This window comes from Heptranchias perlo, chromosome 7 (assembly GCF_035084215.1).
Source record: "Heptranchias perlo isolate sHepPer1 chromosome 7, sHepPer1.hap1, whole genome shotgun sequence".
Lineage (NCBI taxonomy): Eukaryota > Metazoa > Chordata > Chondrichthyes > Hexanchiformes > Hexanchidae > Heptranchias > Heptranchias perlo.
Window position 1 is genome coordinate 80,736,857 of NC_090331.1, and position 14,037 is coordinate 80,750,893.

Below are 14,037 nucleotides of genomic sequence, written 5' to 3' on the forward strand. Positions count from 1 at the left end.
AGCAGAACACATAAAATTTAATAAATGTCTGAATGTTTCAAGCCATAATGAATCCTCTTGTTTCTATGTACATTTAAAGTGACAGTAACTGTTTTAAACAAGGCAGAAGGCAAATAAGAAAGATGGTATTACATATCGCTGCACTGGAAGTTGGCCTCGAAAGCTCCATATATGAATATACTTAAATAGCTGAAAAATCTATTGCCCTCTCCTCCACAGACCATTCACCAGCAAGCATCATTTTACAAATGAGGGGGAAATGAAAGGCAATCATGGAATTCTCTGCAACTGTCAGGAACAGAATTTAGTTAGACAATTTTCATTTTTGACCTTTTCCACAAAAGGTCACATATTCTCAATTGCAATCTCTCCTGTTTAATAGGAATCTGGTTTTGATTATAATTTCAATGGTCCGAAGCCAAATTCTAATCTCAACTTCTAACCTGGACCAGCTCTCCCAAACTTGGAATACCAAAATTGCTACATGTTCAGCTTTGACTACCTGAATTGCCATTGCATAGTCAATATAGCAATAACGGATTTTTCGTAGTGCTTACGATAACACCATCAGAAACCCAGATGGTTAGGTGAAACAGTAGGAACAGGGGTAGGCCATTCAGCCCCTCAAGCCTGATCCGCCATTCAATTAGATCATGGCTGATCTGTATCTTGGGCTCGATGTTAGCAGGGCTGCGGATTCGCGGCAGGGGGGGGGGGCTATCGGGCGCGTGGGTAATGCGCCCGGTGAAATTAGTCAGCCACCCGTGCGATCGTAGCCCAATTGGATCCACTTACCTTGTCTTCCGGGTTCCCCACTGCTGATCTGCGCGTCGGGCGGGCTGCGCATGCGCAGTAAGGTCTGTCAGCTGGAGGAGCTCTATTTAAAGGGGCAGTCCTCCACTGACAGATGCTGCAACAAATAGAAAAAATTACAGCATGGAGCAGCCCAGGGGGAAGGCTGCTCCCAGTTTAATGATGCCTCACTCCAGGTATCAATAGATGGGGTGAGGAGGAGGGGGAGGACAGAGATCTTTCCCCCGGCGGGTGGGAGGAAGCGGCCTGCTTCTGCCACCAGGAAGGCCTGGCTCGAGGTGGCAGAGGAGGTCACCTGCACCACCAACATATCGCCCACCTGCATACAATGCAGGAGGCGGTCCAATGACCTCAGTAGGTCAGCCAAAGTGAATACACTTACTCATTCCCCTACACTCCATCTGCCACATCACCGCCCCCACCCCACACCTCCTTCTGCACTGCCAACACTACTCTGTCACATCACCCCTCATACCCACTCAAACCTCATCCTCATCTTACCTGCACCTACTCACCTCGCCAGTGCTCATCCCGCCACTACCACTCAACCCAATCCTCATACAATCTCATGGCTCTATCTCATACTCACCCTCTCGTGCATTTCTCTCATGGTCAGCCTCACTCAACCTGCCACTACCTGTGCTGCAGCCACAGGGCATGCATCACATATGTGCAGTAGGCAGCGTAAGGCAAACGTGTCGTGAGCATGAAGGCGATGCACAAGGGTATTTGAGGGTTTGTCATGGTTGTTACTTATATTGAATTTCTGACCAACTCGCATTACATATTATATTGGCACCACTACTGCCATGTCTTTGCGAATCTTGTCTGGTTTGTGCAATAATGCCCTTTCCTGAGGATCACAATGAAGACCCACAACTGATGCCACCCATTGTGTTACTGCAGATTGGATGTAGGTGCATTTGCAGGGCTCTTTTGTGCAGACGGCTGAGAGACGTCGGCGATGTCCCCGGTGGCACCCTGGAAGGATGCGGAGGAGAAGTTGTTGAGGGCAGTGGTGACTTTGACAGCGACAGGTAAGAAGATGGTGCTTGGGCCAGCCAGGAGCAGCTTGGCATGAAGGAGGCTGCAGATGTCCACGACTACATGTCGAGTGACTCTGAGCCTCCGTGTGCACTGCTGCTCAGAGAGGTCCAGGAAGCTGAGCCTCGGTCTGTGGACCCTGTGGCGAGGGTAGTGCCCTCTGCGACGCATCTCTCTCTGCGGTTGCCCTCCCTCCTGCTGTACAGGTGGATGTGTCACAGCACTCTGTTGTGGAGCTCCACGTGTCAGAGGTGGACGGCGTGGATGGCGAGGCTGGTGATGCTGTTCGCCCTCCAAGGAGGTCATGACTGCAGCTACGGCGGCCCCCATCCGGAAGATGTACATCTGAGGGGGTCCGCAAGGTAGGTACATGTCTCTGGACCCCGGGGTAAGTGTGCAAGTTGGTGACTTTGATTGTCAGGAGGAGGGTGGTGGAGGCCAAACTTTGTCCCAAGTGACAGAGTGGCCTCCTGCAATGAGTGAGGGTCTCCCCCGCCCCAACTGTCAAATGGACCTTTGCAGCTGCCACAGGCTAATGGCTGCAACAGGTCCATTTGAACTGGGAGTGTTTCCCCCAGTACGGGAAACAGTCCCAGTTTGCTATAAAATCCCACCCCTCCTCACATAATCCCTTAATCAGGTCAGTTAATGACCTGAACAAGCAAAATAAATACCTTCAAGTGGAACCCTGCTGGCTTTAACTGCCTGCGGGATTCCCACCAGCGGGGGCTGCGCGCGCAAGCCGGCGCGTCAGTGGGGAACCCGGAAGTGGGCGGGTTGGAGCCAGGCTCCCGACCCGCTCCGGGATTCTCCGATTTTCGGAGCCCCCCCCCGCCAGGAACGCACCCGATAGCGGATGCTAAAATGATGCTCCTTAACTCCATCTACCTGCCTTAGTTCCATAACCCTTAATACCTTTATCTAACCAAACTCTATCAATCTCAGTTTTGAAACTTTCAATTGACCCCCAGCCTCAGCAGCTTTTTGGGGGAGAAAGTTCCAGATTTCCACTACCCTTTGTGTGAAGAAGTGCTTCCTGACATCACCACTGAACGCCTAGCTCTAATTTTAAGGTTATGCCCCCTTGTTCTGGACTCCCCCACCAGAGGAAAGAGATTCTTTCTATCTATCCTATCAAATCCTTTAATCTTCTATTAGATCACCCCTTAATCTTCGATACTCAAGGGAATACAAGCCTAGTCTATGCAACCTGACCTCATCATTTAACCTTTTTAGCCCTGGTATCATTAAGAATCTGTACTGAACCCCCTCCAAGGCGAACATATGCTTCCTGAGGTGCGGTGCCCAGTACTGAACACTACTCCAGATGCGGTCTAACCAGATCTAACATCCACCCCTTTGTAGTCCAGCCCCCTTGAGATAAAGGCTAACATTCCATTAACTTTTAAAATTATTGTTTGTACCAATTCACTAGCTTTTAGGTGATTTCTGTACGTGGACCCCTAAATCTCTCTGCTCCCCCACAGTTCCTAGCTTCTCACTATTTAGAAATTTCTCTGATTATCTTTATTAGGTCCAAGTGGATGACCTCACACTTCCTCACATTGAACTCCATCTGCCAGTTTTGCCTAGTTAATCTATCAATGTCCCTTTGCAACTTTCTGCTCCCACCTACACTACATACTGTGCCACCTAACTTACTGTCATCAGCAAACTTGGATACACGGCTCTCTATTCCTTCATCCAAGCCTTTAAGAAATATAGTGAAAAATTGAGGCCCGAATACAGATCCCTGGGGTACACCAATAGTCACATCCTGCCAAATAGAGTACATACCCATTATCCACACTCTCTATCACCTACCTCCCAACAAATTCCTTACTCATGTCAATAGGTCACCTCCAATTCCATGTGTGCTAATTTTTGTTAATTGTCTCCTGTGTGGAATCTTATTGAATGCTTTCTGGAAATCCATATAAATAACATCCATAGACACTCCCTTATCTACCATGTTAGTAACCCCCTCAAAAAATTCAACTAGATTAGTTAGACATGACTTACCCTTTACAAATCCATGCAGGCTCTCTCCGATCAGTTCATATTTGTCCAAGTGCTCAGTCACCCTGTCCCTAATAACAGATTCTATTAACTTCCCCACAACAGACGTTAGACTAATAGGTTTATAATTTCCTGGTTTCTCTCTCTCACCCTCCTTAAATAATGGAGTAACACTGGCAATTTTTCAATCCAAGGAGACAATTCCTGAATCAAGAGAGTTTTGAGAGATCATGACTAATCTGCAATTTCCTCATCTATTTAAAATTTCTGATGACACGTTCTTTTATTCTCTTTTCCCCCCTCTCCACAGAAATTTGGCCTTGTAAAATTTGCCTCTCAAGGCTGTTCACCAACTAACTTTCTATAGAGATGTCCTACCACAGAATCTCAAAGGAATGGCTGAATTACCTGTCAGTGAATTACAAGCTGGTTATTCAATCAAGGGGCTCAGATACTATAATCCAGTGAAGCTAAAGCTGGAGTAATTTATATTTGTCGTTTGAATCCCACTATTCAATTATCACCTTGCAATGCACTGATATTGTGTAATATACCAGCAGAAAATACATTCAACTTGTGATGTAAAACCCAAAGTATTTGCAGGATTTATATATATATATATATATATGCTGTGAATTGCAAGGACACCCACCATAAAATAATAATAAAAGGAGAAACATCTACCTTTCCGAAGGTGAGTCTGCACTTTCCTGCTTCTTTACTCGGGGAGGTGCTGGTCTTGCACTGCCTGGTCGAGGTATTCGCTTGCTGTTCAAGAAAACTTTTAATGTGATTCACGAAAATATGGAAAAATGGGTATTTATTTAGAAATTACAACAGCGATCAAATAAGTTGACTTGTGAACAACCAAATTTCAACAAGTCATTTATCAGCTATGGGTGTGCATATTTAAATAAATCAAAAGGCATCAAACCTCTGTACAACTTGGGGAGAAAGCTCATCAGAAATCTCTCCATTCACCTCAGCTGCAGGCTTCTTCTCAATGGAGTTATGCGCAATTTCAGGATCTGCAAATAATGTGCATCAATTACTAGGATGTGCAATACTGACAAAAAAAAGAGGCAAAACACATCATCTTAAAAATATAACTTTCTCAAACAAATTACTGTAATATTGAAACAGGGCTGTGTCTATTTTGCCCTTTTGGACAGGTACACTGCATTCTCTCCATTCGGTGTATCATTTCACAAAGCAACAGGCACCTATGTAACTAGGATTTGTCTTTTTTAAACAAATGCTATGGGATAAATTTGAGGATTTAGTCCTTCCAGCATGAGCTTTACATTATCAGAGTACACAGCGGGAATTCTGGCACAGACATCACAGCATCTAATTCACGCCCTGTGGAATTTTCCATCCATTATGTTCTAGAATTGCTAAATTGTAAAATTTACGTTTGTTTATGAAGAATAAAAAGGACAAAAACACAGCCAGCCAATCAGAATACAGAAATCATCAACCACACTAAACCAGGGCAACAGCTTCCTTTCCTTACTTAGCAGAAAACTCCCCAAATTTTGAATGATTTTTTTCAAAAATGTTCTAAAAAAAAACAAGCTGACAAAACATGATAAAGGCTGGGAGAATGTTGCAGGCTGTAGTACATTTGAAGTCTTTGGTTTACAACCATATGAATGCTCAAGTGTGTTACAGCCTTGAATACAATTCTAACAATAATATATAATATTCATATAATAGAATCATAGAAGAATCATAGAATGGTTACAGCACAGAAGGAGACATTCAGCCAGTGGCCGGCTCTTTCCCCCACTCTTTCCCCGTAGCCCTGCATATTTTTTCTCTGAGTATTTATCCAATTCCTTTTTGAAAACCACGATTGAATCTGCTGCCACCACCCTTTCAGGCAGTGCATTCCAGACCATAACTACTCGCTGCAAAAAAGTTTTTCCTCATGTTGCCTTTGGTTCTTTTGCCAATCACCTTAACTCTGTCCCCTCAGATTCTCAGCCCTTTTGCCAATGGGAACAGTTTCTCTTTATTTACTTTATCTAAACTCTTCATGATTTTGAACACTTCTTTCAAATCTCCTCTTAGCCTTCTCTGCTCTAAGGAGAACAATCCCAACTTCTCCAGTTTACGCACGTAACTGAAGTCCCCCATCCCTGGAGCCATTCGAGTAAATCTTTTCTGCACCCTCTCTATCGTCTTGACAGCCTTCCTAAAGCGCGGTGCCCAGAATTGGACAAAATACTCCAGCTGTGGCCGAACCAGTGTTTTGTAAAGGTTCAACATAACTTCCTTGCTTTTGTACTCTATGCCTCTATTTATAAAGCCAGGATCCCGTATGTTTTTTCAAATCGCTTTCCTGCCACCTTCAAAAATTTGTGCACATATATCCCCAGGTCTCTCTGTTCCTACACCCCCTTTAGAATTGTATCATTTAGTTTATATTGCCCCTCCGCATTCTTCCTGCCAAAATGTATCACTTCGCATTTCTCTGCATTAAGTTTCATCTGCCACGTGTCCGCCCATTCCACCTGCCTGTCTACATCCTCTTGAAGTCTATTACTATTCTCTTCACTGTTTACTTCACTTCCAAGTTTTGTGTCATCTGCAAATTTTGAAATTAGGCCCTATACACTCAAGGCCAAGTCAAAAAAAGCAGTGGTCCTAGTACCGACCCCTGGGGAACACCACTGTATACCTTCCTCCAGTCCGAAAAACAATCGTTAACCACTACTCTCTACTTTCTGTCTCTTAGCCAATTTCGTATCCTCAATGCCACTGCCACTTTAATCTCATGGGCTTCAATTTTGATAACAAGTCTATTATATAGCACTTTATAAAAACACCTTTGAAAGTCCATATACGCAACATCAACCCTACTACGCTCAACAACCCTCTCTGTTCCACAAAAGAAACTCTGACATACAAAATGTTAGTAAATAACTGAATAAATAAATATAATTTGTGAAAGAGCCAAAACGAGGCTAGTTAACTGTGTCCTTGGTAGGTGAAAAATATTTCCATTTAAAGAATAAAGACAATCCAACGAGGTAGATAATCTCAATTCTTTCTTCATTCCAGTTCCTGATTCTAAGTAGTACCGTAGACTCATTTAGGCTGATCTGAAAGGCCATCCTCCATACCAAAGTCCAAAAAATTGGGAGCAGTCTCAATCAGACATCTTGAAGTTTAATTAGATATAAAAACACCTTTACTTAATTCCACGTAAAGAGTATTTATGTTCAGTCAACCTTTAAACAAATGATGAATCAGCAACTACAGAGAAAAACCCATGGCTGCATGTTCCTGGAGGTGTTTGCATCTAAGAATCACCAAAAAATAATTTTCAACCGAGAAGAGTATCATGTGGATAATGTTACCACAGATAGTGAGTAGAATCCTGAAAGTCCATGCGAGGTACGTCCAAAGTTATGATATACCTTTGTTATGCCACTGACTTCATCAGGGAAAATCCTAAAGAAAATTGAACACCCAAAAATGGGAAGATAAATGCATATAAAATCCCAAAGCTACATTCAAAAAGATGCCTTCAATACCGATTTGTACTAAGGAATGAATCTCAGCACTGAACAATGAAATGAAGCAGATGAATAGCAAATTGCTAACTGAAAAGGCAGCAAAGATAACTCAACCCTGATCACCAAAGATAATAGTCCCAACATCTCAGTGCTGAAGCACTTTTTGACTGGCAATGCTGGTTTGTCAACACACTCGAAGTACAGAACTTAAGGGCCTACAAAATGCAATTGGCTGCTTAGCTTTTGTGCAAGAGAATCAGTCTACTCTTCCTCGTGCTCCAACTGTCAGATATATTTCCTGCATAGTCCCGCAACTTCCACCCGCCCCTTCCCACACCGTAGCAGGCACCCCAGCTGTGCAGATAATACCGCAGGCACCCACCCACTCTATGCTAATTACCTGACCCCAGAATTCCAACATGGTCAAGCATGCAAGTGACTGACAAAATGGAAAATCCCCCTACATTAGTGTTGAGGCAGCGAAGCAGCATCAGAACAACAACTTGCATTTATATAGCGCCTCTAACATAGAAAAATCGGTCCGAGGTGTTTCACAGAAGCATAATCAGACAAAATGAAGCCAAAGAAGGAGGTATTAGGAGGGGTGACAAAAAGCTTGGTCAGAGGTGGGTTTTAAGGAGGGTCTTAAAGGAGACCAAGTTGGAGAGACAGAAGCTTAGGGACGAAATCCTAGCGCCTAAACGATGGCAAGTACGGCCACCAATGGTGGGGTAACTGGAGTGGGGGATGCACTGGAGGCCAGAGTTGGAGCAATGCAGAGTCCTTGGAGGAATGTAGGGCTTGTGGGAGTTAGAGATAGGGAGGGGTGAGGCCATTAAGGGATTTGAACACGAGGATGGGAATTATAAAATTGAGGCACTAGGGGACCGGGAGACTATGTAGGTCACCAAGCACAGGGGTGATGGGTGGGCGGGACTTGGTGAGGGATAGGATACGGGCAACAGAGTTTTAGATGAGCTGAAGTTCATGAAGAGGAGAGCATTGGAATAGTCCAGTCTGGAGGTGACAAAGCCATAGATGAGGGTTTCAGCAGCATATAGGCTGATGCAGGGGTTGAGACGGGTGAGGTGGAAGTAGGCAGTTTTTGTGATGTAGAGGATATGGGGCCTGAAACTCAGCTCAGAGTCAAATAGGACGCAGAAGTAACGAACAGTCTGCTTCAACCTAAGAGTGGCTGGGAAGGGGATGGAATCGGTGGCAAGGGCCGAAGATGATAGCTTCAGTCTTCCCAATGTTTAACTGGTGGAGTTTATGGGTCATTCAGGATTGGATGTCAGATAAGCCGTCTGACAACACAGAGGCAGTGGAGGGGTTGAGTGTTGGTGGAGAGGTAGAGCTGGATGTCATCAGCGTACATGTGGAATATGACTCCATGTCTTTGAATGATGTCACCAAGGGGAAGCATGTGGATGACAAAGAGGAGGGGGCCAAGGATACATCCTTGTGGGACTCCAGGGCTAATGCTATGGGGGTGAGAAGAGATGCCATTGCTGGAGAGGTTCTGGCTATGATCATGTTAGAGATCAAGAACAAGAGTTAGCAAGGGAATCAATCTTGTACGGAAATAATTCATTTATATTAAGTTCCATTTGATATTAAGCTCTATAGTTAAAAATCTAAGACTGCAAAAGCAACTGACAGTAAGTCTATACAAATGTTAGCTACAGCCTTCGCAAGGCCAGCTTGCACATGTTTACATCTAGATTCACTTTATCACTCCAAACTGGAGACTCAGCTCTCCTTTTGTGTCTTGCTAACATTAAACACCAATGTTTTCTGTACAACTTCAAGACCATAAGGAGTCAGAAAGAAAACCATTAAGGATGGAGAACCAAGAACTTCTTGATAAAGACTGATGAGAATAGGTGCAAAGTGCATCCAAGATCATATGAAATAATATCGTGACAAAGATATAAAAATGGCAAAATTGTAATATGAGGTGGAAAGATGAAAGGGCAGGAAGAGGTCTGGAAGGTTAAACTCAACTGGCTCTAAACATGCGTTCTTCTGCAGCAGCATCTTATGTAATCTCTGTGTTGGCCATGAGTATGTTGGTTCATTTAACCTTTAATAAACTTCCAAGTGTTTGACTCAGTTTGAACATATAAATGCAGGACTGCAGTCTTTGTCTATAATATTAGAAAATTCACATTCCTAACAAATGAATAGCTAAGAGTGGAACCAAGAGAGGTCAGTCCCACTCAGCTGGAGGAGAGGCGTTGGAAGAGGACAGTGTGGTCGACCGTGTCAAAGGCTGCAGAGATATAGTGCACTATTGACACAGTCATAGCAGATATCATTTATGATGTTGATTAGGGGCAGAAACCTGATTGGAGAGATTCAAATATGGAGTTGCAGGAAGATGAGCACGGATTTGGGAGATAACAACACGATCGAGGACTTGAGAGGAAAGGGAAGTTGGATATGGGGTGGGTTTTTCTGAGGAGGGGGCGATGAAGGCATTTGAAAGGGAGTAGAAAAGTACCTAATGAAAGGGAACCATTTACAATGTCAGTTAGCATGGGGGTCCAGAAGGGAAGTGGGTGGTCAGCAGTTAGTGGGAATGGGGTCAAGCAAGTAGTAGAGCTGGGTCTCACTGAGAAGATGAGGGCCATGAGGGAAGATAGGAGAGAAACTAGAGAAATATGTGGGTTCAGGACTAGGGCAGAGGGGAACCATGTTGGAGGTCTTTGGTGGGGATGCAGTAGAGGATCATGGGTTTTCAGGGATAGAACCACTAATGCACGAATACCACTATGTGATGATGCTGAAGTCACAAAAGCACAGGAATGTATAATGGGGGTAGTTGAACATCGATAGGTTTAGATGAGTTATTCAACACCACTGTCCCAAGTGTCAGAACACACTGGAAAACCATTTTACCCCACCACTATTGCAATTGTTCAGAAATAATATTCTCCTCAGCATAACTTATACATTAGTTTGATGAATCAATTGATTAAGAAGCTAAAATGACAAATTGAGGTGTTACTTCAATTTAAAATGTAGCTCCAGAATTGTGTGAAATAAAAATACCTATTTCTTTATTTGTTTTGTGAAGGAGGTACAAGAACCTCCTCTTCACTTCTGATTCAGATGGCTGCATTGCAACTGTGTACGGATAAGTAAATATTCAGTTTTCAAAGTGTGGACAGCAAAGAAGCATGCCTCATTTTAGATGGCGTGATGATTGAGATGCAGAAGAGTTCTTTTCTCATTGGAAGGTTTGTTCCTACAATTTTGAAATCTGCTGCACTGTCAACATTATTCAGGAAATGTATTCTCCTTCACATGACTTGTATTGACAGATAGAAGGGAGAAGAGACACTTCACTGATGACACGTTTGGGGACCTTCATATGGGACAGAATATCAAAGTCACTAATACAAACATATGTATGAACATACGAATTAAGAGCAGGAGTAGGCCATTCGGCCCCTTGAGCCTGCTCTACCATTTGATAATCAGGAGTCTATCTAACTCAGCCTTAAAAATATTCAATGACCCTGCCTCCACCGCGCTCTAGGGAAGGAAGTTCCATAGACTCACAACCTTCAGAGAAAAAATTTCTCCTCATCTTCGTCTTAAATGGAAGCCCCCTTATTTTTAAATTGTGGCCCCTAGTTCTAGTCTCTCCCTCAAGGGGAAACATCCTCTCAGCATCTACCCCTTCTTATCCCCTCAGGATCTTATATAATTCAATAAGAACACCTCTCATTCTTCTAAACTCGTGTATACAGGCTCAACTTGTCCAACCTTTTCTCATAAGATAACCCCCTCATCCCAGGAATTAGTCAACTGAAACATTTCTGAACTCCCTCCAAAGCAATTATGTCCTTCCTTAAATAAGGAGACCAAAACTGCGCACAGTATTCTAGATGTGGACTCCCAAAGACATGTACAATGGTAGCAAAACATCTCTACTTTTATATTCCATTCCCCTTGCAATAAATGACAACATTCCATTTACCTTCCTAATCACTTGCTGTACCTGCATACTAACTTTTTGTGATTCATATACTAGGACACCCAGATCCCTCTGTACCTCAGGCTTCTGCAATCTCTCTCCATTTAAATAATATACTGCTTTTCTATTCCTCCTGCCAAAGTGGACAAGTTCACATTTTCCCACATTATACTCCATCTGCCAAACTTTTGTCCACTCACTTAACCTATCTATATCCCTTTATAGACTCCTTATGTCCTCTTCACAACTTACTTTCCTACCTATCTTTGAGTTATCAGCAAATTTAGCAACTATACATTCGGTCCCTTCCTCCAAATCAGTGATATAGATTGTAAATAGTTGAGGTCCAAGCACTAATCCCTGTGGCACTCCACTCGTTACATCTTGCCAACCCGAAAATGACCCATTTATGCCTACTCTCTGTTTCCTGTTGGCTAACCAATTCTTTATCCATGCTAATATGTTACCCCCTACACCATGAGCTCTTATTTTGTGTAGTAGCCTTTGATGTGGCACCTTGTCAAATGCCTTCTGGAAATCCAAGTACACCACAGCCACAGGATCCCCTTTATCCATGTTGCTTGTTACTTCCTCAAAGAACTCTAATAAATTAGTCAAACACGATTTCCCTTTCACAAAGTCGTGTTGACTCTGCCTGATTGCATTGAGATTTTCTAAGTGCCCTGCTATAACCTCCTTAATAATAGATTCTAGCATTTTCCCTAGGACAGATGTTAAGCTAACTGGCCTGTACCTTCCTGCTTTCTGTCCCCCTCCTTTCTTGAATAGAGGAGTTACATTCGCTATTTTCCAATCTGATGGGACCCTTCCAGAATCTAGGGAATTTTGGAAAATTAATACCAATGCATCTACTATCTCTGCAGCCACTTCTTTTAAGACCCTAAGATGAAGTCAGTTAGGACCTGGGGATTTGTCAGCTTTTAGTTCTAATAGTTTTTTCAGAACCCCTTCCTTGGTGATTGTAAATGTTTTAAGTTCCTCCCTCCCTTTCACCTCTTGGTTCACAATTATTTCTGGCATGTTATTTGAATCCTCTACAGTGAAGATGGACACAAAATATCTGTTCAATTCACCCGCCATTTCCTTATTCTCCATTATTAATTCCCCAGAATCACTCTCTAGAGGACCAACGCTCACTTTACTTACTCTTTTCCTTTTTAAATACCTGTAGAAACTCTTACTATCTGTATTTTCCAGCAAGTCACTTCCAGAAATGTGAAGAAAGCACTTACATTTATATAGTGCTATCATGCCTCATCGCATCATTAAGAAACATCTCAATGCTTCACATACAACGAATTACTTTTGAATGCTTCATATACAATGAATTACTTCTGAAGTGCCGTCTCTATTGTTATACACTTGGGCACTCAGCATACACTTCAATACAGTGCTGCAGTGTCGGAGATGCTGTCTTTTGCATGAGATGCTAAACCGAGAGCTCCTTTGTCTGTTCAGATGCATGCAAAAAATCTTATTATTTGAAGAGGAGCATAGTGTTCTGCCAGTGTCCTGGCCAGCATTTCTCCCTCAAAAAAAAAAGCAACTGATCATTCCTCTCATTTGCTGTTTACGTAATGTTGTGTGCAAACCGGCTGCTGTATTTTTCTACATAAAAACGATGATGACACTTCAAAACGTAATTCAAAGTACTTTGGAATGTCCTGAGGATGTGATAAAGTGCTGCATAAATGCAAGTTCTTTCTCTTATAGGCAAACATGACATCCATTTTGCACACAGAAAGGTCGCACAAATGCAAAAGTAATGAAATGAACGGTCAGTTAATGTGCTTTTGGTGATATTGGCTGAGGGAAAATGGAACTTCTGTTCTTAGGCCATTTAGGAGTGAAATCTGGAAGCTCTTTTTCACACAAAAGGTAGTGGCAATCTGGAACTTTCTCTCCCAAAAGGCTGCAGATATTGGGTCAATTGAAATTTTCAAGACTCAGATCAATAGATTTTTGTTCGGTAAGGGTATCAAGGGATAGGGAAGAAAGGTGGGTAAATGGAGTTGAGGTACAGATGAGCCACGATCTAATTAAATGGCTGAACTAGCTCAAGGAGCTGAATGGCCTATTTTTGTATCATCAATGACATGGGATCTTTAACATTTGCCTGAAACACCAGGACAGGTAGATGAGCTTGCAGTTTAACATCTCATTTTAAGAACAGCCTCTCCAACAGTGTAGTGTTCAGGAGTACTACATTAAAGTGTAAGCCTAAATAGAAGTGGGGTTTGAACCCAAAACTTCTGACTCATGAGAATTCCACAAACTGAGTGAAGCTAATACTTAAATAGGTACAAGAGTTATCTAACAGATCAAGTGAGAGGGCATTTTCAGATGTGCAATGCATTGCATACATTATATCAGAAGAAGAAAGTGAAACTCAGAAGACCAAACTGTTTTCATTAACAAAAATTTTGTTTTCTCTCTTCTGATGAAAAAACAAGATACCAGACATTTGGATCAGTGACCTTATTTAACAATTCCTCTCTTCTTAAATTCCAGATAAAAATTGTGGGTCACAGCAGCTGGACTAAATCTCTTATTTATATATATCGACGCAAGGGGGGCGCGAGCGAGGGGCGAGCGAGAGGGAAGAAAGAAAGGGAGAGGGAGATA

At 42.8% G+C, this 14,037-nt stretch overlaps 1 protein-coding gene across 2 annotated transcripts in view; it reads right to left on the minus strand.

The window, feature by feature from the left end:
- Positions 1–14,037, minus strand: part of traf3ip1 (TNF receptor-associated factor 3 interacting protein 1) — a 134,985-nt gene that overhangs the window by 61,812 nt on the left and 59,136 nt on the right. For both annotated transcript variants that reach the window (XM_067987954.1, XM_067987953.1), the window contains 2 exons: positions 4,811–4,904; positions 4,561–4,644 (listed from right to left, as the gene is read on the minus strand). In XM_067987954.1, coding sequence (XP_067844055.1) covers positions 4,561–4,644; positions 4,811–4,904 — 178 coding nt within the window. The remainder of the gene's footprint in view (positions 1–4,560; positions 4,645–4,810; positions 4,905–14,037) is intronic.